Here is a 22,837-nt window from a genome sequence, read left to right as displayed (position 1 = left end):
GATTTACATGGTACAATATATACTTTTGAGTATATATTGTAATAATTTCGCCATTCCGGTAGCTGCACGGCAGGAAGGCATTCTGGTAAGGTGTCAGTTTTGTCCATCAAATGTGTAGGCCTGTCATCGTAATCATGAATCTCAGCAAATTTAAAATAATTATAATGTGGATTTTTTATGCATTAGACAAGTTATTGGGATACTTTTATATCTTTAGTCTTTCCTTAGATGTTACCTGAAGCTGTCATGGTGTGACTCAGGTATGTCTGGCACAGATAGCATCCTCCTGCCCGGGACAAAGCCCGTAGCCAGTATTTAAATCTCTGAAATGGTAGTTAGTCTGTTGGGTGCTCTCCTTTGGTTGATACAGAGGGCATGGGATTCCCATAAAATGGAGGCAATAGACGGCAATGCGTAATACCACCCAAGAGACGCAGACAAACAACACTTTTCAACTCCTCCCTTTCGCCTTCCCTCCCTCGATTTTACCTCGCCTTCTTGACTGTGTGCTTTTTATTTAGGCATGTAGCAAGTTGGGACATTTCACTTCGCGCGCTTCATAAATGTGGGTTCGTTTCCTCATTTTTCAACCCATGCACATATTTTGACACTGCCTTGCCTCTCTGTTCTACTGTCGTCTTTCAGCGAAGAACGACATCTTTGCCAATTATTACGCGACATTTGTAGGCTACTTTGGCTGTCACGTGTAATTTAGTAAGCAGACTGTGATAAGAAGATTTTGGACCGAAGTACGTTGTGGATTTGGCTTTAGCAGTTCACAGCACAGGTAAGCACACGTCTGTCGCATTTGACTTTCACTTAGCCTCGTGCTTTATTTCATATTGCATACAGTAGATGCAGCACATTGCATGCCCAAAACGTGTTCATTTGGACATGTAATTACAGTAAACGTCTAAAGTAATGGGAAACGTATAGGGCAGACAATCGTTCTCATCTCTGAGCTGTATTTGCCTGTTGCTGGGTAGCTTAGCCACGCCACACCAATAGCTGCATGAAAATGAAACGAGCGTCATTTCACACCTGCTGTCATAACGTTCATTTTAGTAAAATCCAATAGCAGTTATACTGACGACTAGAGCTACTTTAATGCCAGCCAGTCCTTGATCATCCGATTTCCAGTTGGTATAATCAAATATGAATACGGAAGTCATTAGATTAGTGTCATTGTCGTTTACAAAAGGCGCACTTTCATGGCACATGTGCAGCGCTGGATTAATTTCATACTCCTGTGTTCCTTTTTATTAAAAGCTTAATTTCAGTAAGTAGCCTAAACCTCTGCAGTTGACCGACTGTGGACTGTAATACCAATGCCTTCGTTAAGGATACCATCTCTTAGTAGATACTAGGTTTTAAAAATATGCACAAAACGGCTAGGCCTAATCGCCTTTCGGTGTAGACCTTCCTGTCTAGGCTTTTACTTGGCTTATTCTCAGGATATGAAATTAAAGGCATTTAATTACACTATGGGATTAATAATGTTTTTTATTTCTTAGTGTGATTGGGTGATTAGCCCACACAAAAGCAAAGTATTTGTATATTAAAGTGAGTTTCCTTTTTTTCAGTGCACCAGGGTTAAATAAGGTCACTTGTATCAGCAAAGTTACATTCCACTCAGTCAAGTGTTATTCCCTAATTTGTTTGGTCAGATTTACACATTGATATAACAGGACATGGGAGATCTACGCCAAAGTCACATAGGCTTATTCTCCTATGCACCATATCCTTGCATTTAAACACATAGTGCTCAGTCTTTGTGTTGGTGAGTCTTTTTGAGTCCATGCCATTGTCTTGCCTCATTTAACAGCACGGCGAGTCTAGACTAGTTTATGTGCTCTCTCTCACTCTCTCTCAATAACCCCCCCGCACACACAAACACACTTTCTCTCCCTTGCCTTCACCCTCACCATGGATCTGTGGACTCTGCACCCGTCTAGCTAGCTTTGTTTTACTCCGTATAAACACTGATAACTGACACACACACAACCTCATGTCCTCATTTCCCCCCACACAAGAAGGTCTGGGCTGCCCTAGATGATGTGTGTTTTATGGTGCAAATAAAACATTACACTGATAAAGCAGCTGCATTAACAAATCACCAAATGTTATGCTTGCTATATGATATTGATTTAGCCATAATATCTGCTTATGCTCACTCAGTTCACTGGCACTAGATATCTGTTATCTGACAATGGGTCTTAAGAAAGGGGTGTAGGTAAGAGGTAAGACCACTTGTATTTTTTTATTAGCAAAAATGTTGAGGCATTGGAGTTTTGATCTGTTGTGTTGTTGATTGATTTAATTCAAATGTGGAATATAGGCTACACGCCTCAATCTATGAGGCATAGCGTACTGTTCTTATCCCCTGTTAATCATTTATGGATTTACATATTGAATGGGTGTGTCAGAGGAGTGTATGTATAGTGGTGTATTTGTCTGTTTTTGTGAATGGGTGCTGTGGTGCTTTAACAAGCTGAGGGGATAATAGATACTTAACCTAATTACTTTGCTCTCTCCCTCTAGCAGTGGGCTTAAATCTCATAGTTCCCCATAGCTCCCCTTGTCTTCTCTTACATCTCTTTCTTTTTACGCAACCACCTGATCTTTCCTTTTGGACCCAAGCCCAAAAGTGTCATTTTCAGATCTTATCATCCTTTCAGTAAAATGTTCATCTTAAAAAAAAAAACTTCATGCTTTTCATGATTCCGCCCCTTTCCAGTTGGGTGAACAAGTTTTTCACCTAGCTGTGTGTTACTTGGTGTCAGCCGTGCCTCCCTCCCACACTCCCAGAGTTGACTGACTTGGCTGTGGAAGAGAGCAATGCAAGGGAGACTAACTGACAAACATTTAAAAAACAGGGAGAATTCCACAGCTTGGATTGGCTGCTGATATCGCTTTTTCACTCCTTGTGTTTTTTGAGCAAGGTTATTCTTTCTGTCCTTCAGTTAAAAAAAATATTTATTTTACTTTACGATGGCAAAATAGTCCTTCTTTCATGCAGACTGGTAAATATGCTCTGTAATGGAGGCATCCCTGATGGCCATACCTGCCTACCTCAGCTTTCTGGTGTGAAGGTTACACTGTCATGGAGTGCCGCTCTATCTTTGATGAGGGACGCAATGCGCTGAAGGCTGGAGCCCAAGGCAGAAGCCGGCATGCAGGCAGCCGCTCTTCCCCCAACCCCAGCTCCCACCTCCACCCTGACCTCTACCTGCTCCCATCCTGGAGCCCCCCACCCCCTCATGCAGACATGGGGAGGGAATGCAGCAGAAGCATGCTTCCCTATATACTCTACCATGCTCTCCTCACCACTCGGCCAGTCAGTGCTCATGTTTCATAGAGAATCTGTCTACTGTTGATATAGGCTAGGCTAGGAGGTGGTGTCATTAATCGTTTTCCCCTTCTCCAACTATTGATGTGTTTTTTTTATCGACCTATTGATTTGTATCATGGAACCTTTGCAGGTTCAAAGGTCACCTATCTTACAGCAGCTACTTGTGTACGTGTGTGTTGGTTTTGCTATGGAGTTGAGACTGATGCAAAGTGTTTGTCAGGTTAATGTTTATACAAAAAATAAACGCTGCTGCCAAAAACTTGAGATATCAGGTATCAGGAAAAGCCTTTTTATAGCTTTTTATACCTTGAAAGATTACTGTTCCATGTGTAACCTTACAGAACCAGGCTCACTTTCATGTTTGTTTCATTAAATCCTAAAATTATGTTTCATTAAAAATATACAATTATATTTTTCTTAAGAACACTGTCACAGGAACTGTAAGTGTGTGTGTGGGGGTGTGTGGGAGATTGTATGCGGAACAGCCTTGCTGACCTTCACTCCCCCATTTTCTCCTTCTCGCTCTCTCTGTCTCTCTCTCTACTATCTAGATATTTACAAACATAAAGCAATAGTTACAGATCCTTCTCTCACTTCTCTCTCATCTCATCTTTTGTTCGATGTGTCAGTCTCCTCTCCTTCCCTTCTTCCCCTGACCCCTCTCCTTCCTCTGACCTCTCCTACGCTCCATTCCTCACCTTAGTGTCCCTCCTCTGCAGCATCGTGAACACAGAGCCACTCCCAGGCTCATGTACAGTCTTTACAGCACTTCCATACCATAGGGTTGCGCCTGAGAATATATGCAGATGGTTATTGCTTGGATATGTAGCTTATGAATGTCTGTTCAATTATTCAAACACTAGCCCCATGGTGTGCTAAGAGAATGATCAGACGTGCTAGCCTAGCAGGCATGTGCCGTTTATTTGAGGTCAGTTTACTTTCCGTAAATCTGCCAGTACTTCAACTATTTGCACATCTTCACCTTATCTTGAGAGTGTCATATTATTACAGATAAACCTATCACACGTAACAAAAAGTTGACATGTATGCATTTGGGACATGAATGGGCCAGTGTGGCTTTGAAATGTTTTGACTGTCTGACACATCTGTTACAGCCTGCACTGGCTAGTTGAATCAATGTTGGATATTGGTTACAACTGTTACGTCTAATGTTAGTTACTGCTGTTCTACTAATGTTGGTTGCCGAGAAAATGGGATGAATACTTATAGGTGTGATGACAGGGTGTCTCTATTTGTAATCGTCACGGCTGTCATACACCAGCTATAGTGCTTCATATATCATATAAAGAAGTTCCAGAGGTGCTCAATACCTTTGCAAGAGGAGGCTCTTGCAAAGGTAGGCTTTGTTAATGAATGTGTTGGCTCCTGAAAGGTCACATGGTTCTGTCTGTTAAGAACACGGGACGGGGGCATCATGCAGGAAGCAGTATGGATCCTGAGCGCCATAATGGATCGGGGAAAACCTGCGTCGGCCGCGTTAACTCACCACCAGTGTTCGTGGGCTTGGGTTGTAGGGGGAGACCCGGGGGCAGCGCGGGGGGGGGGGGGGCAGCGGGGGTGCAGTGGGGTAGCTCCTGTGAGCATAGAGGGGTTTGATGATGATGCTGGCAGCAGCAGCTCTGCAGAGTGCTGAGCGGGGCTCAGAGGTGTGGGTTAGCGGGGGCTCGTGGCGCTGACCTGGGTCTGCCTGCAGGAACACAGCGTGCCCCCCTGAGGAAACTCTTCATCGATCTGTAGGTAGGATGAGAGGAAGAAGAGGACGGGGAGGGAGAGGAGGAGGAGGGACCAGCCTTGCTTAAGCAAGCAATCCTACACTCTCATCTCTCATCCCTTTTTTTATGCAAGTGTGTGCCTTTGTTCTTGAGTCTGAAGGTGGGTGTATTAATTCAATTCCCCACCTCTCCCCACCCCCACATCTCTCTCTCCCTTACTCCACCGCAGTACTCTCCTTCTGGCTGGCTGTCTGCGGACTCTCTCTCTCTCACGCACATCATCACACTCACACCCCCCACGGCTCCTCCTGTCTGTGTCTGTCGCTATGAGACACAAGGACAGATAGAATCTTCTCCCATCCCGTCTTTACCTCATTTCCTTTCTTCTCCCTCTTTCCCTCTCTCTTTTTCCCTCTCTCTTTCCCTCTCTCTTTCTCTCTGTCCCTCTCCCTCTTGCCTATTCACTCAATGAATGGATATACATTCAGGACCTCATGTTTTCTCTCCCTCGAGCTCTCTTTCAGACCCGTACCCCTTTTTCATGTGATATGTGATATGGCTCTACTAAAACGGATCATCAGTAGCTGTCTAACGGCCACTATCGTATTCTAGTCCTGTACGCACCCGACCACACCACACCTAGCTGTGGACAGTACAGTAAAACTCTTATCTTGCCCATCTATCTACCCGCACTGCAGAGAGGCTTGCTGTTTGAACAAGACACAGGTGTGTACACACTTCCGAGATAGAGAGAGAGAGAGTTAAAAGTCAGACCGTTTTATTCTCTTGTTTGAATCTGGGCATGAGGCTCCGCCATGACAGACTGTGCGGGAGGAAAGAGAGAGGTAGGGAACAAGGACGGGTGGTGGAGGGAGGGAGGAAAGGAAGGAAGGGCTCTGTGTGGAAGCCGTTCCCTCATTGGTTCGAAAGCGCACCCTGCCTCGCTGCAAAGCGCTTCCTGATTGGCTGTGGCCCTGCACTGTGCACAGCAGCTGCAGCTGTGGAGAAATGCCCCCTCTCTATCCTTTTTCCTTGTCACTCCTTTTTTCTTTCCCTCGTATTCAAAACTGTCTGCAAGAGACTGCTGGTGATCACCAGTGCCAGCTTGTGCCAGTTCAAGGACACTGTATTTCAGCATACATACACAGCATGATTCATGTCAAGTTTGTCAATTTGCTTTGCCAGGTGACGTCTCTTTCCCCTTCCCCCTTTTTCTCTCCCTCCCTCTTTCTCCCTGTCCCTCCCTCCCTCTCTTTCTCTCTGTCCCTCCCTTACTCTCTCTCTCTCTCTGTATCTCTTAATCAAGACGTAGCTTGCCCTTTCCTGTGCATTGCTGCCTCCCTTCTGTCTGCTGCGCTACTCTACCTCTGTTTTTCTCTCCCTTTCCATTCTCTCTCTCTGTCTGACTTCTGTCTCACTTTTTTGCTTCATGCTCCACCAACCTCTCACCTCCTTTTTTTACTGAGTTTACTTGTTGACAAAGTAGGCTTGATACTAACGATTCTACTTCCAGAATTTTCCTGACATTGCTTTTTTAACATTGGATGTTTATCTTCCGGTTTTTCTTCAGCCAGCTACTTGCCAACGGGTTTTTGATAATCTGTCTTTTTTTTTATGTTCGCCCCACAGACAGGTTATTACGGAAAGGGCAGACACACCACGAGGACAGGGAAGAGGAGGATGACGGAAGGATAAACGACAAGAGGAGAGGACCAGGAAGGAACGCGGAGAGGGAGGGATGAGAAAGAGACTGAAATAAGAGGAGGAAGCGGAACTCCAAAGTGCCTACTGTGAGTGGCTGGCTGCAGGTCCAGTGCTTGGCTGCGTAAGTGTTCGGCTGCTGCTGCTGTGTTGCTGTCGCTGTCCGCCTGGCGCTGCGTGGGAGCCCTCCTCCGAGCCCTCCAGGGTAGGTGAGAGAGAAGAGGAGCGCTGTGTGTGTTTGGCCTTGAACGAGGATATATTTCACCCTGACAGCCAGAGAGTCATCTGTCCTCCTGCTGATCTGCAACCCCCTCCCCCCCCCCCCCCCCTCCTCCCCACCCGTCACCTCGGCTCATCGATACAAGGACACTGGTCGATAAGGCTGTGTGCTCTTTCTATCTTTCCGTTTCCCTAACGACCTGAATCGGCCGTACTTATCGCTCCAGTCCCGAGTTCATCCCGAAACTCACCGTGCGGACGTGAGTATGACTGTGAGAGACTGTGGATATCTGAGGTGATTTGGGTGTGTAAAGACAAAGTCAAATATAGGGAGTGGCCTGAGGGGAGAAAGATATCGAAACTGACGGTGACAGACTCATCAGGACACAGAGGGTACAAGAACACGTCATCTGAATGCCTCCTTGTAGGACAACGCCTGTCCAAACTACGTTTCCCAGAATGCCACACTGAGGAGCCCTCTCTTGTGATGAGACAGAGCTGGCCTCTGCTCACTGCCTAGGCCTGTTATCTCAACCTGAAACCCATAGATCTCTCACCTGGACTGGCCCTGGAAGAATCGAGACTAGTCCTGCTCATCTTAAAACCCAAAAGGACCTGCTTTTGATTTGTGCCCGGGATAACTTTTGATTTTTACTCTCTTGCCAAGGAGTTTTTGTGTGTACATTTGAGTGTTCCATCACTTGCCTTTGTGTACGCAGTCTTATTTTTTCTTCACTTTGCTCCTCGCACCACACGTCTGCCATCTGTGTGTGTGCCTGTGTGTGAGAGGCCGTGATGGCGGTCAGTATGGCCATGGGGCGGGACACTAAATGGCTGACCCTGGAGGTGTGTCGGGAGTTCCAGAGAGGCACTTGCTCGCGGTCGGATGCCGAGTGCAAGTTTGCCCACCCTTCCCGCAGCTGCCACGTGGAGAATGGCCGAGTCATCGCCTGCTTTGACTCACTCAAGGTAACGACCTCGCAGGCAACACACACGCACACACACGCACACTCATTGATAACGGGTCAAACTAATACAATCACACACACACAAATACACACGCAACTTTCCTGAGTGGACAGAGGCTTTCAAGGTTTTGGAAATATTCAGAACCTAGCGACACCTGAAATACTGCCCCTCCCGGGCCTGCGTTTCATCCTCGTCCATTCATCCTCCTGTCCTCTAAAGCCATTTTGCTGACTAGCTGTCCCTCTGCTGCTGATGTGGCCCAGTCACTCTGACCCAGACAGTGCAGCTGCTTCCTGTCTCCCCCCCATACATCTCACCTCCACAGCAAGTCAGACTGTCACTGTGCAGAGAGTGACTCAGATACACCATCCAATGCAGTAGTGAGGATGTTGCTGTATGTCAGAGTAGCTGGAACTGTGTTGACATTTTGGATTCGTGTTCGAGCTGTATGGGTCTGTGTGTGTGTATGTGTGTGTGTGTGTGTGTGTGTGTGTGTGTGTGTGTGTGTGACTGTGTTTGTTTCTGACCAGCGTCCCTGCAGTGAAAAAGAGAACCCCAGACAAGGCGCTCTCTGTCTGAGTGCAGCTGCTGTCTCCCCGTTTATTGAGTTAGAATTTATTATTCAGCCATTTTTCTGTGTTATGTCCTCCAGAGCAGAGCAGAGGGGGAGATGTGGAAAGAGAGAACAAGAGAGGGAGAGAGAGAGAGGGGCCTAGCAACAGCGCAGGAGTGCCCACCCATTGGATAGTTTGGTTTGATCTTTGTGAGTGGCACTGCTGTTTTTAGCACAGAGCAACAGCCTGGCTGTGTGTGGGTTATATTGACGTGTGGTAGATGGGAGCTGCTCTGTGTTGGAGGGACTCTTGTGTTGAAGGCCCTGTTGGGCTGTCTGGGGACTCAGGGTCACACAGTGCTGGCGCTTTGAGAAAGTTACAAACAACTGAAGGTCATCACGGCTCGCTTTTTATCAGGAGCCAGCCGTGCTTTCTCACACACACACACACACGCACACACTCTGTCCACACACTGTCCTCACACACAATTTGTCCACACTCCATCCACACATATTTTCTCCTTCTATGTTTATCCTCTATGTCACATTGATTAATAGTTTTTCGCAACTGTCACGTATACAGGTTGACTAAGAAGAAGGAAGCAAGTTTGGTTCCTGTAGCAGCTCATTCCGCCTTTCCTATGCTCTTTTACTCCCATACTCCCATCCTCCCCTTCTTGCTAATTTATGGATTTATCTCCTAATGGCCACTTCACTGTCCCCACATATCTGGCATCTCTTGTGCAATGCTGTTCCTTCTGCTGCTCTTCCAGCTGCCCTGTCTCTCTGTCTGCCTCTCTGTATGTCTGTCTACCTCCCTGTCTAATCTGTCTGTCTGCCCTTCTGTCTCTCTCTGTCTGCCCTGGTCTGTCTGTCTGGCTGGTGACCTGCTGGGGGAAGGGCAGCAGGAAAGCATGGAGGTCCTTTACCTTATTAACGGGAGTGCTGGCATTGTTTTAAAGGATGATAGGTGCAGTCACATTTGCCCCCAGACCCACTTTGTTCATAAACTCTGGACAACGTTCAGCAGAATACTGCTCTTGCAGAGAGAGAGAGAGAGAGAGAGAGAGAGAGAGAGAGAGAGAGAGAGAGAGAGCTCTTTTGGATGATGTAATTGTCTAGCATGCAGAGGATCTTGTACAGCAGGGCAGGGTGAGATTCTGCACCTAACACAAAGAAACCATGCAGGGAATATTTGCCTGTCTAGGGGAGGTAGTTATTATTAGTCAGATGACCATGTGCAGTATTTGTCATAAATGCAAAGCATGGTGCTTTTATAATGCAGATCAGTTTGCTGTTCCACCTTGTATTGGTGAATCAAAATCTCTCTCTTTCTCCCTATCCAGCTTTTTCTTTCTCTCTCTTGTACTCTCTCAACCTCTCTCTCCTCTGTATTTTACTTTCAGCCTCTCTCTCTTCTCTGCATGCATAGCATAGAGACTACTGTACTAGGAGGGACTTCCTCTGTTGCTTAGCGTGTTGCCATGGTTACAAGGAGGAGATTCCTGACCCAATAGATTCTACTTGACATGACTTTTCATGTGCCTCTCCCTTTCTCTTTTGCTTTTCACTCCCCCCTCCCCCCCCCTCCCCACGGTTTTCTGTTCATGTCCTATTCTCAATGCGGAGAATAGTAATGTGTAGCACACCCCATTGGAGTATGATCGTCTGCCAAGCTATGTACAGCAGACTATGTACCAGAGACATCATTAGGTGTGTTATTCTTAGTGTCCTCAGAGTGTTCTACTGCTCCTCAGTATTGAGGTTGGTTTACCATGCTGGCTCACGAGACCTGTCTTCTAATTACTCACACATCCCTTAACACACAGGCTGCTGACGCAAACCCCACTCCCCTCTCCTCCGTCTCTCTGGTGTCTGGCACCCTCTGTTTGTATGAGGCGCCCCGCATGCTTACCTGTCGACATGCTGGACTGTGCCTGGCTGTTCAATAACAACGTTAATAATGAATGTTATTAATGACACGCTTTTGACTGTGGTGTGTGTGTGAGGCAGTGTGGAGGTTCAGCTGTGGGAGACACTGCGGCTGTCCACCTCTCTGCCTCCGCCTTGGCTGCCATCCTGCTGCTGCCGACTGGCTGCTCAGCACTTCTGCAGCTAGGCGTCCTCCCTGCGTCCTCATCACAGCGCGACGCGATCCATCACAATTACCCTCGCCGTCCCCGTTCAGTGACATCACTAGCGCTAGAGTGTCTCCTCTGGCAGTGGGACCAGGACACAACCTTCCGGCTCAGCTTTTCGGATCCTTTCACTCTCTGTGACTAGTTTCAGACGCACATAAACCCACACACATGCAAACGTACACACACACGCGTACGAACACACACACACATACAAACATAAATACTGTACATATACGCATGCAAACACACAGAGGCTGGTTCAAGGGGGGTGTGGGGCTTGGTGGGGCTCTTTAAGGGGGTTAACAGCTCCGCTGCAGAGGGACAGCTGCTAGGAGCCCAGGGGTTTAATGGGGACTGCAGTTCTCTTCCTCTGTGAGAGTCTCTGCTTTCACCTGCAGTGTTCCTGCACCACGTCTTCTACCTCACACACACACATACACACACACACACACACGTACTGTACACTCACACACTACCAAATAGAACCTGACAGCCAGGCAGGGCAGAGGACACTGCCTTAGAGGGCATTTCGAAGAATGTAATTAGTGGAATGAAAAAACTTAGATTTTAAGTTGGTTTAAAACTGGCAACAATTTGAATGAAAGTATTTAAGAGGGACTTGGGGAATTATGTCCCTGGCAGAGCTCTGGGGCAGAGGCTTCTGGTGACGAGCCAGACCCTGCTGGCTGAAGTACACCACATACCAGAGCAAAGGGGAGCTTTTATGGACAGTAGACCCTAAAGCAGTATAAAAATATATATTTGAAAATATTTGAATGACATTTCCAGGAAAAGTGAGAGCTCATAAGGACCTCTGTCAGGACATGTCAGGTGTGTGCTAAGGATATGCATATGTTTTTGCATATAAATTATATATACAGTGGATTTTGTTTAGGGAAGTGTGATACAGACATTCTATCTCTCTCTCTCTCTTTCCAGGTCTAATAAGGTCACTCAGTAGGTTAGCAAGCAGGTCTCACTGGTCTCTCCCCCCCTCCGCATTCCGACTGTTACACATTATGTCACCAGCCATGTGCCTCAATCTGTCACATGCCCTGATATGTTTGTTTTCTCTGCTCTATGGAAAGCTGCTTACTTCCTAGACTGATAACTGACTGGAGAGGTTGATACAGGCTGTGGTCTGAGAGAGATTGGAGCATGTGTTTTCTGAACCCTGGGTTTATCCTGTGTCAGCAGGGTCTCTCAGCCGGTACTGTGCTAGTGTGCTAAACCTGGCACAAGCCATATCTCTGTGTCCGCGCAATTTTCCGTGGACTCATTGTGCTTAACTAGGGTTATCTTTCAGTCAAAGGTTTTTTTCTATCCTTGAAACATCTAGTAACATTTTTATAATGATTGATACAAGAATGGGGTGATTGAGTCTACCTGTGTCACCATGGCAATTAACAAGAACTTCAAATGATGCACCAATTAAAAGTATTCTCAGGGCTGCTTGACTTTCCCAATGTGTCATATTTAAATAAATAATCATCTGATATTAGATTCTGAGTTTTCATAAAGCACCATATATTCCTCCAATTAAATTATTTAATTATATTTTTGTAAGCAGTTTTTTTATTCTCCATTTCTGATGGTACTACCCTGTATTTGTCGTTGTCCATTCCTCATTTTGGAGATGGGGGTGATGGGACAACTTGTCCTATAGCCTTTTCTGGCTGCCTGTCAAGGAAACCCCTGCGTGATTTATCTCTCTAATCCCATTACTCATCTCCCTGTCACACTGGTTCATCTCTCCTGGATCTAATAACTAAGAGCCACTGCAATTTATCACTCTGCCTGCCCTACAGTAAAACTGAACCCCGCCCTTCTCTCTCTCTTTCTCTCTATAACCTCCTTTTCTCTTCTCCCTCCGTTCTGCAGGGCCGCTGCACGCGCGACAACTGTAAATATCTGCACCCCCCTCCACACCTCAAGACGCAGCTGGAGATCAACGGCAGGAACAACCTGATCCAGCAGAAGACAGCAGCCGCCATGTTGGCCCAACAGATGCAGTTCATGCTGCCAGGGGCCCAGCTGCAGCCAATAGTGAGCAGCTTACACTAACACTAACTTAGCCATGGTTGTTTCTGCCAGTATATATTTTGAACAGCAGGTTTTGAACAAGAACATTGGCTGCTAAAGTGATCTGTCTCGCTCTTTCTCTCTGTATCCCTCCCTTCCTCCTCAGACCACGTTCCCGGTGACCCCGTCCCTGGCTACCAGTCCCAGCATGGCGTTCAGCCCCTATCTGAGCCACATGGGTCCAGGCATGGGCCTGATGCCTGAGCTACTGCCCAGCGGGCCCCTGCTGGTCCCAGGGAGCCCCACCGGCCTGGCCAGCATGGGCAACGGCAGCTCTGCACACAAACACATGCGTACAGACAAGCTGGAGGTGTGTGATGTTATGTCGACCCATTATGCCACTGTGTGTATGGTGTGTCTGGATGTCTGCGTGGTGTGTCTGGATATCTGTGTGGTGTGTCTGGATGTCTGCGTGGTGTGTCTGGATGTCTGTGTGGTGTGTCTGGATATTTGTGTGGTGTGTCTGGATGTCTGCATGGTGTGTCTGGATATCTGTGTTGTGTTTCTGGATGTCTGTGTTGTGTGTCTGGATGTCTGTATGGTGTGTCTGGATGTCTGTGTGGTGTGTCTGGATGTCTGTGTGGTGTGTCTGGATATCTGTGGGGTGTGTCTGGATGTCTGTGTGGTGTGTCTGGATGTCTGTGGGGTGTGTCTGGATGTCTGTGGGGTGTGTCTGGATGTCTGCGTGGTGTGTCTGGATGTCTGTGTGGTGTGTCTGGATATTTGTGTGGTGTGTCTGGATGTCTGCATGGTGTGTCTGGATATCTGTGTTGTGTTTCTGGATGTCTGTGTTGTGTGTCTGGATGTCTGTATGGTGTGTCTGGATGTCTGTGTGGTGTGTCTGGATGTCTGTGTGGTGTGTCTGGATGTCTGCGTGGTGTCTGGATGTCTGTGTGGTGTGTCTGGATGTCTGTGTGGTGTGTCTGGATGTCTGTGTGGTGTGTCTGGATGTCTGCGTGGTGTCTGGATGTCTGTGTGGTGTGTCTGGATGTCTGTGGGGTGTGTCTGGATGTCTGTGGGGTGTGTCTGGATGTCTGTGTGGTGTGTCTGGATGTCTGCGTGGTGTCTGGATGTCTGCGTGGTGTGTCTGGATGTCTGTGTGGTGTGTCTGGATGTCTGCGTGGTGTCTGGATGTCTGTGGGGTGTGTCTGGATATCTGTGGGGTGTGTCTGGATGTCTGTGTGGTGTGTCTGGATGTCTGTGGGGTGTGTCTGGATGTCTGTGTGGTGTGTCTGGATATCTGTGGGGTGTGTCTGGATGTCTGTGTGGTGTGTCTGGATGTCTGTGGGGTGTGTCTGGATGTCTGTGGGGTGTGTCTGGATGTCTGTGGGGTGTGTCTGGATGTCTGTGGGGTGTGTCTGGATGTCTGTGGGGTGTGTCTGGATGTCTGTGGGGTGTGTCTGGATGTCTGTGTGGTGTGTCTGGATGTTTGCGTGGTGTCTGGATGTCTGTGTGGTGTGTCTGGATGTCTGTGTGGTGTGTCTGGATGTCTGTGTGGTGTGTCTGGATGTCTGCGTGGTGTCTGGATGTCTGTGTGGTGTGTCTGGATGTCTGTGTGGTGTGTCTGGATGTCTGTGTGGTGTGTCTGGATGTCTGCGTGGTGTCTGGATGTCTGTGTGGTGTGTCTGGATGTCTGTGGGGTGTGTCTGGATGTCTGTGGGGTGTGTCTGGATGTCTGTGTGGTGTGTCTGGATGTCTGCGTGGTGTCTGGATGTCTGCGTGGTGTGTCTGGATGTCTGTGTGGTGTGTCTGGATGTCTGCGTGGTGTCTGGATGTCTGTGTGGTGTGTCTGGATGTCTGTGTGGTGTGTCTGGATGTCTGTGTGGTGTGTCTGGATGTCTGTGTGGTGTGTCTGGATGTCTGCGTGGTGTCTGGATGTCTGCGTGGTGTGTCTGGATGTCTGTGTGGTGTGTCTGGATGTCTGCGTGGTGTCTGGATGTCTGTGGGGTGTGTCTGGATGTCTGTGGGGTGTGTCTGGATGTCTGTGGGGTGTGTCTGGATGTCTGTGTGGTGTGTCTGGATGTCTGCGTGGTGTCTGGATGTCTGTGTGGTGTGTCTGGATGTCTGTGGGGTGTGTCTGGATGTCTGTGTGGTGTGTCTGGATGTCTGCGTGGTGTCTGGATGTCTGCGTGGTGTGTCTGGATTACAATAAAACAACCCCCCCCCCCCCTCCTCTCTGGGGCCTCCAGGTGTGTCGTGAGTTCCAGCGGGGTAACTGCACGCGGGGCGAGAGTGACTGCCGCTACGCCCACCCCCTGGAGGCAGCCATGGTAGACGGCAGTGAGAACTCGGTCATCGTCTGCATGGACTACATCAAGGGCCGCTGCAGCCGCGACAAGTGCAAGTACTTCCACCCCCCTGCTCACCTGCAGGCCAGGATCAAGGCTGCCCAGCACCAAGCCAGTCAGAACGCCGCCACTGGCACCATGGTGAGACCAGCACACCCACCACCTCAGCATTATCATCCTGGCTTCCACACCATAGCCTCAGAACCATAGCCTCAGAACCATAGACTCAGAACCATAGACTCAGAACCATAGACTCAGAACCATAGCCTCAGAACCATAGCCTCAGAACCATAGACTCAGAACCATAGCCTCAGAACCATAGCCTCAGAACCATAGCCTCAGAGCAGAGCAGCCTCACAACACAGTAGTGTGGGATGGCACGTATTGCGTTTTTGAAGCGTGTTCAAATTAAAGCTTAACAAGGTAAATAAACTTGAAATACTGTAGGACGTTTTGGTGTTTGGCACGTGAAGCATTTACCACCAACAACCTCATTACAGCACATCTGACTTAATACGGTTTTGTTGTATTGGAAATTTTTGTAAAGGTTAATAAGGAAATCAATTCTCACATAATCCTTCTATTAACGCTAAGAAATCCTATGATTTCTGTATCAGTCGTTTTAACGATTTAGCAATTGCAATCGATTCAGTCATAAAAAGCCTGTCAAACTGAATTGACCCAATTGAGATTTCATAGAAGATTCTGTGGTTTATCTTCCTTTTAAGTTTAGTACTGGAGGCTCTTGTTCTTTTGTGTGCTCTTGATATGAAATTAGCAATGTGTGTTCCTGGGTGGTTGCTTGAGCCACTGTAAATACACTGTCTGCATTGCAGATAGATGCAAAGTAATAGAGTATGAAAAAAGATTCAGAGATTCATTATATGGATGGTTATAGCAAAAACTGGTCAAGTGCAGTACTTCCAGTTCTAGTGTAAGTTTGTATTTTGTCTGCTCCTGACATATTTTTACAAGCTTGCTTTTCATTGCATGGTTTCATCATGTTGGCTGTACCTAATACCCTCTCATGAAGCTACTGTTTGTTATTTACTTTCTTACACTCTGCTGCTTAACATTTTCACCATCATGCGTTGTTCCTGACTATGACCTCACCCGTATCTCCACTGCCTTGCTGTCTGAGTGTCGTTTGCTTAATCCTTATTGGTTGGCTGTCGTCATGTGCTCACTGCCCGCCTTACCCCGCCCCAGCCTGTTGGTGTTCCTCTGATGCGAAACCTGCAGCCACTCTATGACGTGGTATTTTGACATTTCACCTTTTTTTTCGATCTTTTTATCCTCCTGTCGTAAATGCAAATGCCCTTCAGGTTTTCCTTCATTCAATAGATGGTGCAACATGGTTTTCGGTAGAAAATGGAACCTTTGCAGATCCATTTTGCTATTGGCTGGGCCAGTGGGATTGGCCTGTCTTTCAGTAGCTGGTTTAAGATACTGCAGCATCCTCTACTGGTGGAGAAAAGAACCAGACAAAGCTGTTCAAACTGAGTATCTCAGTCTACTGGCACTGCATCCACTAGACGATGCTGGAGTTGTGTGGGGTGGTTTTGCATTGTAATTCTATTATATGAATCCGTATTAAGCAGCTTCATCGAATCAGTTGTTCTACCACTATTGTAGTAGTTGTAACTCTAACTATTTTTCGTTTTGTGTCTGTTCTCTTTCTCTGTCTGTTTCTCTCCCTCCCTCCCATCTCCAGGCCCTGCCCCCTGGGGCCATGCAGCCGCTACCAAAGAGGCCCTCTCTGGAGAAGAGCAACGGGGCGGCGGCTGTCTTCAACCCCAGCATGTTCCACTACCAGCAGGCCCTGGCTAACATGCAGCTGCAGCAGCAAGCCTTCATCCCCACTGGTGAGTCCACATGAAGAATTCAAGAACAACATTTTAGGGGAGTACATTTAGACATTGTAGTTGATTTTAGCATCTCACTGGGGAAATTTACATTTGGCATTGGTTTATGTCCAACCATGCACTATCCCATAGTGTAGGACTCGGAATCAGGCATACAGACTCCTAATGTATCTTACTACTATGTCAACACTTGGATCTGTGGGGTTAAGTTATGGGCGGTTTACATAGGTAATCAGCTCCAACATGAAACATGAATGTACATAAAATAACTGGTTTATTAAATGGCCGATGTTAAATGGCTAGCATTATTTTGTTTCTCTAGAACTTGCACATGCTGTTGGATGACTGTTTGTTAGTAGGAGGTTGATGACAGTAGGTCGATGTAACAGTTGTTGTATTAGAAGGTGGGTAGCATCGGGGGGAGAGAGAGAGGGCAGTCTTTGATGAGGATGTTCAACATTACCCCTGTGACCTGGCAGCAGTGTGAATGTGCTGTGTGGAATGTGGGGCAGATGACTATTCTCATCTCCCTCCTGCTATTACTCTCTTTTTCTTTCTCTCTCTCTCTCTTTCTTCCTTTCTTTCTTTCTTTCTTTCTTCCTATCTGTGCTCTGTGCATTTGCTCCCCTCTCGACTGACCCCTTCCTGTTGCACACAAACACTCACATGCCACCTCTCCAGGTGCTACCAAGTTGCGAGCACCTTCACGCTTGTGCTGCTGTAGTATAGAGAAAATGTACACATCCCAGTGTGACCCACGCTTCCATCTCCCCCAGCTCCTTCTCCACCAGGTGCACACACTCCCAGAGTGACTAGTAATACTGCACACACACGACAGCAACTAGCTTATCAAAGGCAGACCATCAGCGCTCTCAGTGTATATCTGCATCCTGTGTCCTCCACCGCTCTTCGTCTATTGTTCTGCGTGTCATGTGTGTGTGTGTGTGTGCGTGCGTGCGTGCGCACCCCCTCAGGCCTCCATATTGTCTCTGCTGTGTGTTGTACCTGTGACAGCCTCGACATGGCTCACCTTGTTCCTGTCGCTTGCACTAACCTGAATGTTGTTTTTGTCTTGTCGATCCCCCAACCCCACCTCCTTCCTCCCCTCACCCTCCTTCTTTCCCCCTTACCACCCCCTCACTTCTGCATGCTGTGGCAGGCTCAGTCCTGTGCATGGCGCCCTCAGGAGGCATGGGTAGGTCTGCTCCTTCACTCACTGCTGCTGGGGGGCATGGGGCAGCTGGCAGTACTGGGGCTTCTCTGTTGAGCGGACTGCAGGGAAGGGAAAGGGATGAAGGCAACAACAGGACAGATATATGTTATCACTGTTTGAGGATGGTGATGCTGTAGGTCTGTCATATCTAGGCTAGGAACTGTAGAAGATGTGAATGGTAGCTGACTGTAGAGCTGAGTCCATCATAATGGTCAGCCTTGAGATGCTTTGGAGTTTTTTTGTCTGCCTGTCACCCTGTCTCTGTCTGTCTGTCCGTACGCCTCAGAACACCTGCTTGTCATCTTCACTGCTCGTACTGACCTTCTTTTTAAACTCATTAACAATTCTATGGCTATTTGTTTGTGTTCATATTTGCAAGTCCATGTGTATGTGTGTGTGTGTGTGTGTGAGGATGCTTGTTCATGTGGGCACAGCAGATAAGAGTGGGTGCGCCTATGTGCGTGTGTGAGGGAGACATTTCAGATAGCTTTGAGCGTGGGGCCAGTGCTGGGTCATGTTGGTCTTGCTGTAAGCCCCCCCACCCCCTCCCTCTCCTGTCTCCTGTAGGGCTAATGAAACCCCCGGTCCCGCTGGCAGCGGAGGGCCGCTGGGAGAGGCGGGACTGGAGCAGCTGCAGGCACCCCCACAGCCGCCTCATGTCAGTGCCTGGATATGCTGGTGAGGGGAACGCTCAGCCCCCTCTCTGGCCCCCTGGCCATGTACTATTACCCTCCCCCCTTTCTGGCCCCCATAACACACCTTTCTAGCCTCTGCTAGTTTTCTAACAGTGTGTAGATGGTCGGATTCACAAATCCTCCTCTCTGCCGGTCTACAGCACAACAAAGACTAATCTGGACCTCACATTGAATTTAGGCCATTTTTATCTGATATAACCCCTCTGGATGTACTGTATATATTTACACACATCCACATATTAATGTCCATTGATATTCATATTCCCAGACAGAAAAGGATATCAAAGTAGCAAAGTCTAAAGAATGTGCAGTATGTGCCTTGTTGTTTGGGAGAGAAGGTCTGGCTGTTTGTGAGTGCTTTAGCCATCGGCTGTTTATGCATTTCCTACCCTGTGTTTGTGTTTTGTCATCCATAGCTCAAACCTGTATGATGATAATATGATGCTAATTCAGGATTTGTTAAGGGCAGCAATTCTTAAATCAGTCTCGAGATAGAAAACTAAGAACACGACCACTGTTTTTTATAACCCATGATGCAGCGTAGTGTAGAAGTGAGCTCTTGAGATGCTGACCTTTCTCTGTCATTTAAACAATTCATAAAATCATCTATTTTGTCTAGTTGGGGAGTAGGTGAGACTTGAAGGAGATTTTGATCAAATATCTCACCAAAGATAAAGAGCTACAGTAGTATCGCATCAGGATTTCCAAACTGTTATATCCAATATTTAATCAAAATTAAGTATTACATTTTTGGAATTATGTGATTAAAAAAATGACAAATGAGTGTCATATTATAGTCAGGATCCCTACGTGAGTGTGTGAGTCTGCATTTTACAGAAATAGCTTTTGCTTCCTTTTTCTCTTACTCATTTGCTCCCCCCTCCCCACACATGCCTCCTTCCATTGGAATACAACTATCAGATGCCTTAGTCTGATTTGATTGTATGACTATAGAATAATGCCATATTTTGTCAACTCTCAGTTGTGGAACTACACATTTCTCCATATTTCTTAGAACATGGTGTTTCTCTCAATAGAAATAGTAACGTGATTTTCTTTTTCTCTTATTTCATTTGCATGTGTCTTGATTCTTGTTGAAACCCCTCACCCGGCGGCAATGTCACATGACTTGTTGCCTCGATATTTACTCCTCCTCCACATTTCGCCATGGTAACCATAACATCCCCTCCTCCTCCTATTCCTCCCCCTCCCCACCCATCCCCTCGTTCTCTGTCTCTCGTCTGACTCGCCTGAATAAAAGTTCCCATGATGCACGGTGCCACCACCTCCACTGTTTCGTCGGCCTCGACCCCAGTCACCAATGTTCCTTTCGCAGAATCCGCCGCCTCCAATCAGGTTTGCCCCTTCATTTTGGGTTTTCTCTTTTGTTTTAACCTTAGGTTTTTAGACCTCTGTCCACACAGAGACATGACCATAGTCCTTTTACTGTAAAGTCCACCCAGCTATATCTCCATACATACTGTATGTGTTCACACATTTCACTCCTTTGTGTCACTTTTTAATGTAACAAAAGTGAGCAAGTGAAAAAACAGCATCCAAGAAGAGCTTTAACTTTATCAGCAGGTGACAGATCAGTTCTGGATCATATCAAACGTTCCTGATGCACTTAGGATCTAGTGTCATCTTCTCTGTCTGTCTCTGTCTTCACTGTTGTGATCTGTGTAGACTTTATATTTGCGGTGTGGCAATTTCAATTTCTCACTAAATTCCCAAGATCCAACCACTGCCCTCACTCTCTTCTCTTATGTACACTGTGTATAACTTGTAATGAGAAATACTGTATTACTTTTATTCAAAATCTTGATGCTTTTGAACTGTCTGTCTTATACCAAAGTTATTAACTTTTCCTCATCACTTGTTTTCTATCTTTCTCAGTGGAAGGGTTTCATGTTTCCTCTTCCTGCTCCGCCCTCTCTCTTCCAGTAGACCCTTCGGAGGTTCTGAGTGCCGACCCAATGGATCTTCAGTGCATCCCCATGGAAACCCACTTCTGTCCTCTCCCCAAACTGCTGGTTGCAGCTCCTGTGGCGCTGAACCCAGTAAGCCTCTCTCGAAACCCCAGTTAAACTACCCATAAACATAGTCACCGCCCCCCCCCCTCCCCCCATCAGTCAGTTCCTCTTTGCCAACTGACCCTACCCAAGAACACCACAGCCAATTATCTGAATGCATCTAACATGTGCCTAACCTACAGTGCACCCCAAGTGAGAGGTAGTGGTAACCTCATTTAGGAGGTACTCACGTAATCAATTTGTCAACAATGTTGATATATACACAGGCAATACTTAAGCTTGGACCCATTACTGTTGATAGAAACCAGCCATCCTGATGCACACTAACTTGAAGGAGCAGGCTGACTGAGGAAATACAGCTCCTAATTCCTTACAGCCATACACGCTCACACCTTTAACACACACACACACACAACAATAGAATCAGCAACCCCTCACAGAGACCATGCTGTGGATGTGAATGAGGCTTGAGGTCTAATGATCCTAAATATTTGACTTTTTTGGAAAGCAATTTTCCTGATGTTGGATGCACCTGCAGTGGGGTTTTAGAATTCTATGACATTTTAACTTTTTCCTTTTTTTTGTATTAATTTAAGTAATTGTAGTGGGTCATATCATGTTTACGTTTTAAATGTAATGACAGTTGAAATGTGTTGTGTTATATATATGAACCCATTTGCATTTTGATTGTTTATTTGTCTGTGCCTTTAATTTATCCCTAAACTGAAGGGAGTTGTTTTATTACCATAAACAATTTAAAGTGAAACTAATTAAAAGACTCAGTTAGCCTAAGATAAAATGCAAAGTCTGAATAATATACTTTCCAGATGTGGTTTCTCTGAACACATAGAAAAGGCTATATCCCAAATACCAATGAATTGAGTTAAAATGTTTTACCCTTAAAACATTAATGTATGTTACAGATGACCATTGGATATTTTTAAAGCTCACTAAGATATATTGTTTATCATGTAACCTCAAAAATATTCCCGTCCCCTGAAAGATACTCATGTGTTGCTTTGATTATAACAGAAAATGAGGCAGTGTTTTGTGGATTACAGCTCTCAGTTGGTGTTGTTACACCCAAGACAGTAATGTTTGAGAGGTAACATTTAAAATATATTGTCAAATCAAATCAGCAGCCTGACACAAGGGATTGTGATATCATTATTGTGATAGTGAGTGTGGGACTACATTAAGAGATACTTTCAAGAATGTGGTTCCTGACTCCTTGGTTCTAGAACAAGCTGCCTTATACAGCAGAGGTGGGGTACCTTATGTATTGTTTGTATTAATCTAACAAAGGATTAACTAGATTAGAGGGCTCAGATGGTTGGAGCTACAGCTGCATTAGTGGGTTAGTGCTATGACTTGATTTGCAATCCAGACTTTGTTAGCTCCCATTGTGCAATGTAAAGGAAAGACAATCTAAAGGAGCTCACTGTCCACCAGGTATGATTGACTGCTTATCTTGGTCTTGGTGCCACACAAGCTCTCTGCGCACTGCTGGACTGTCACCGGAAATCTCCTCATGACATGATATTAAAACCAAAAATTTATTGTGAAGATGAAGAATATTAGGCTTCTCATTTGTTCTTTCTGGAACTTTTCTGTACTGAGTGGCAGATGGTGGAACTACGGTGTTGTTTGCTGGTTTGAGTTTAACATCCTGCCTTTGTGCCAAGGTTTCTTTCACAAAGGTCTGTCTGTGCCAATCAGGTGGAGCGGGGTGTGTACACAGAGAGCAACCCTCCTTAACTAAATGCTGTCAGATTGATACCTGAAGGAATTGTCCCCACTGATTTAAGATGTTACTTCTCCAACTGATGTCAATGAGTTTGTGCTAAAGAATCAGTGTCTGATGTAATCCCTCACATTCTTTAATCAAGAAGAAAGTGGTACATTCATTTGTATCTGTTTTAAGGCTCTGCAGGGAGTACGTTTAGAGAGCTCGAAAAATGTCTGTGTTTAAAGATGTATTTGATTGATGTCA

General features: G+C 46.4%; 1 protein-coding gene across 5 annotated transcripts; it reads left to right on the top strand.

Moving 5' to 3' along the window:
• The first annotated feature begins 649 nt into the window (after positions 1 to 649).
• Positions 650 to 20,931, top strand: mbnl3 (muscleblind-like splicing regulator 3). 5 transcript variants are annotated; one of them, XM_067247129.1, is made up of 10 exons: positions 650 to 787; positions 6,715 to 7,974; positions 12,550 to 12,714; positions 12,857 to 13,060; positions 14,940 to 15,179; positions 16,753 to 16,903; positions 18,063 to 18,098; positions 18,684 to 18,794; positions 20,073 to 20,167; positions 20,756 to 20,931. In XM_067247129.1, exons 2-10 carry the CDS (start codon positions 7,801 to 7,803, stop codon positions 20,756 to 20,758), a joined length of 1,179 nt encoding a protein of 392 aa, XP_067103230.1. In that variant the 5' UTR covers positions 650 to 787; positions 6,715 to 7,800; the 3' UTR covers positions 20,759 to 20,931. The 5 variants fall into 5 exon arrangements, with proteins under 5 accessions (XP_067103230.1, XP_067103228.1, XP_067103229.1 ...); XM_067247127.1 differs by having other exon boundaries at positions 20,708 to 20,931; XM_067247128.1 differs by lacking the exon at positions 18,063 to 18,098 and having other exon boundaries at positions 20,708 to 20,931.
• Positions 20,932 to 22,837: the final 1,906 nt, after the last annotated feature.

The sequence above is a fragment of the Osmerus mordax genome, chromosome 12 (genome assembly GCF_038355195.1).
Source record: "Osmerus mordax isolate fOsmMor3 chromosome 12, fOsmMor3.pri, whole genome shotgun sequence".
Classification (NCBI taxonomy): domain Eukaryota; kingdom Metazoa; phylum Chordata; class Actinopteri; order Osmeriformes; family Osmeridae; genus Osmerus; species Osmerus mordax.
Note: the sequence above shows the minus strand (reverse complement) of the source record. Positions and strands in the feature narration are given on the sequence as shown.

Excerpts from the sequence above, each read along its gene's own strand:
- mbnl3 (XM_067247127.1), top strand. The coding sequence starts at position 7,801 with ATGGCGGTCAGTATGGCCATGGGGCGGGACACTAAATGGCTGACCCTG. Across the intron at positions 18,099-18,683 it reads GGCGCCCTCAGGAGGCATGG|GGCTAATGAAACCCCCGGTC; the intron begins GTAGGTCTGCTC and ends TGTCTCCTGTAG. Across the intron at positions 20,168-20,707 it reads AATCCGCCGCCTCCAATCAG|TGGAAGGGTTTCATGTTTCC; the intron begins GTTTGCCCCTTC and ends TATCTTTCTCAG.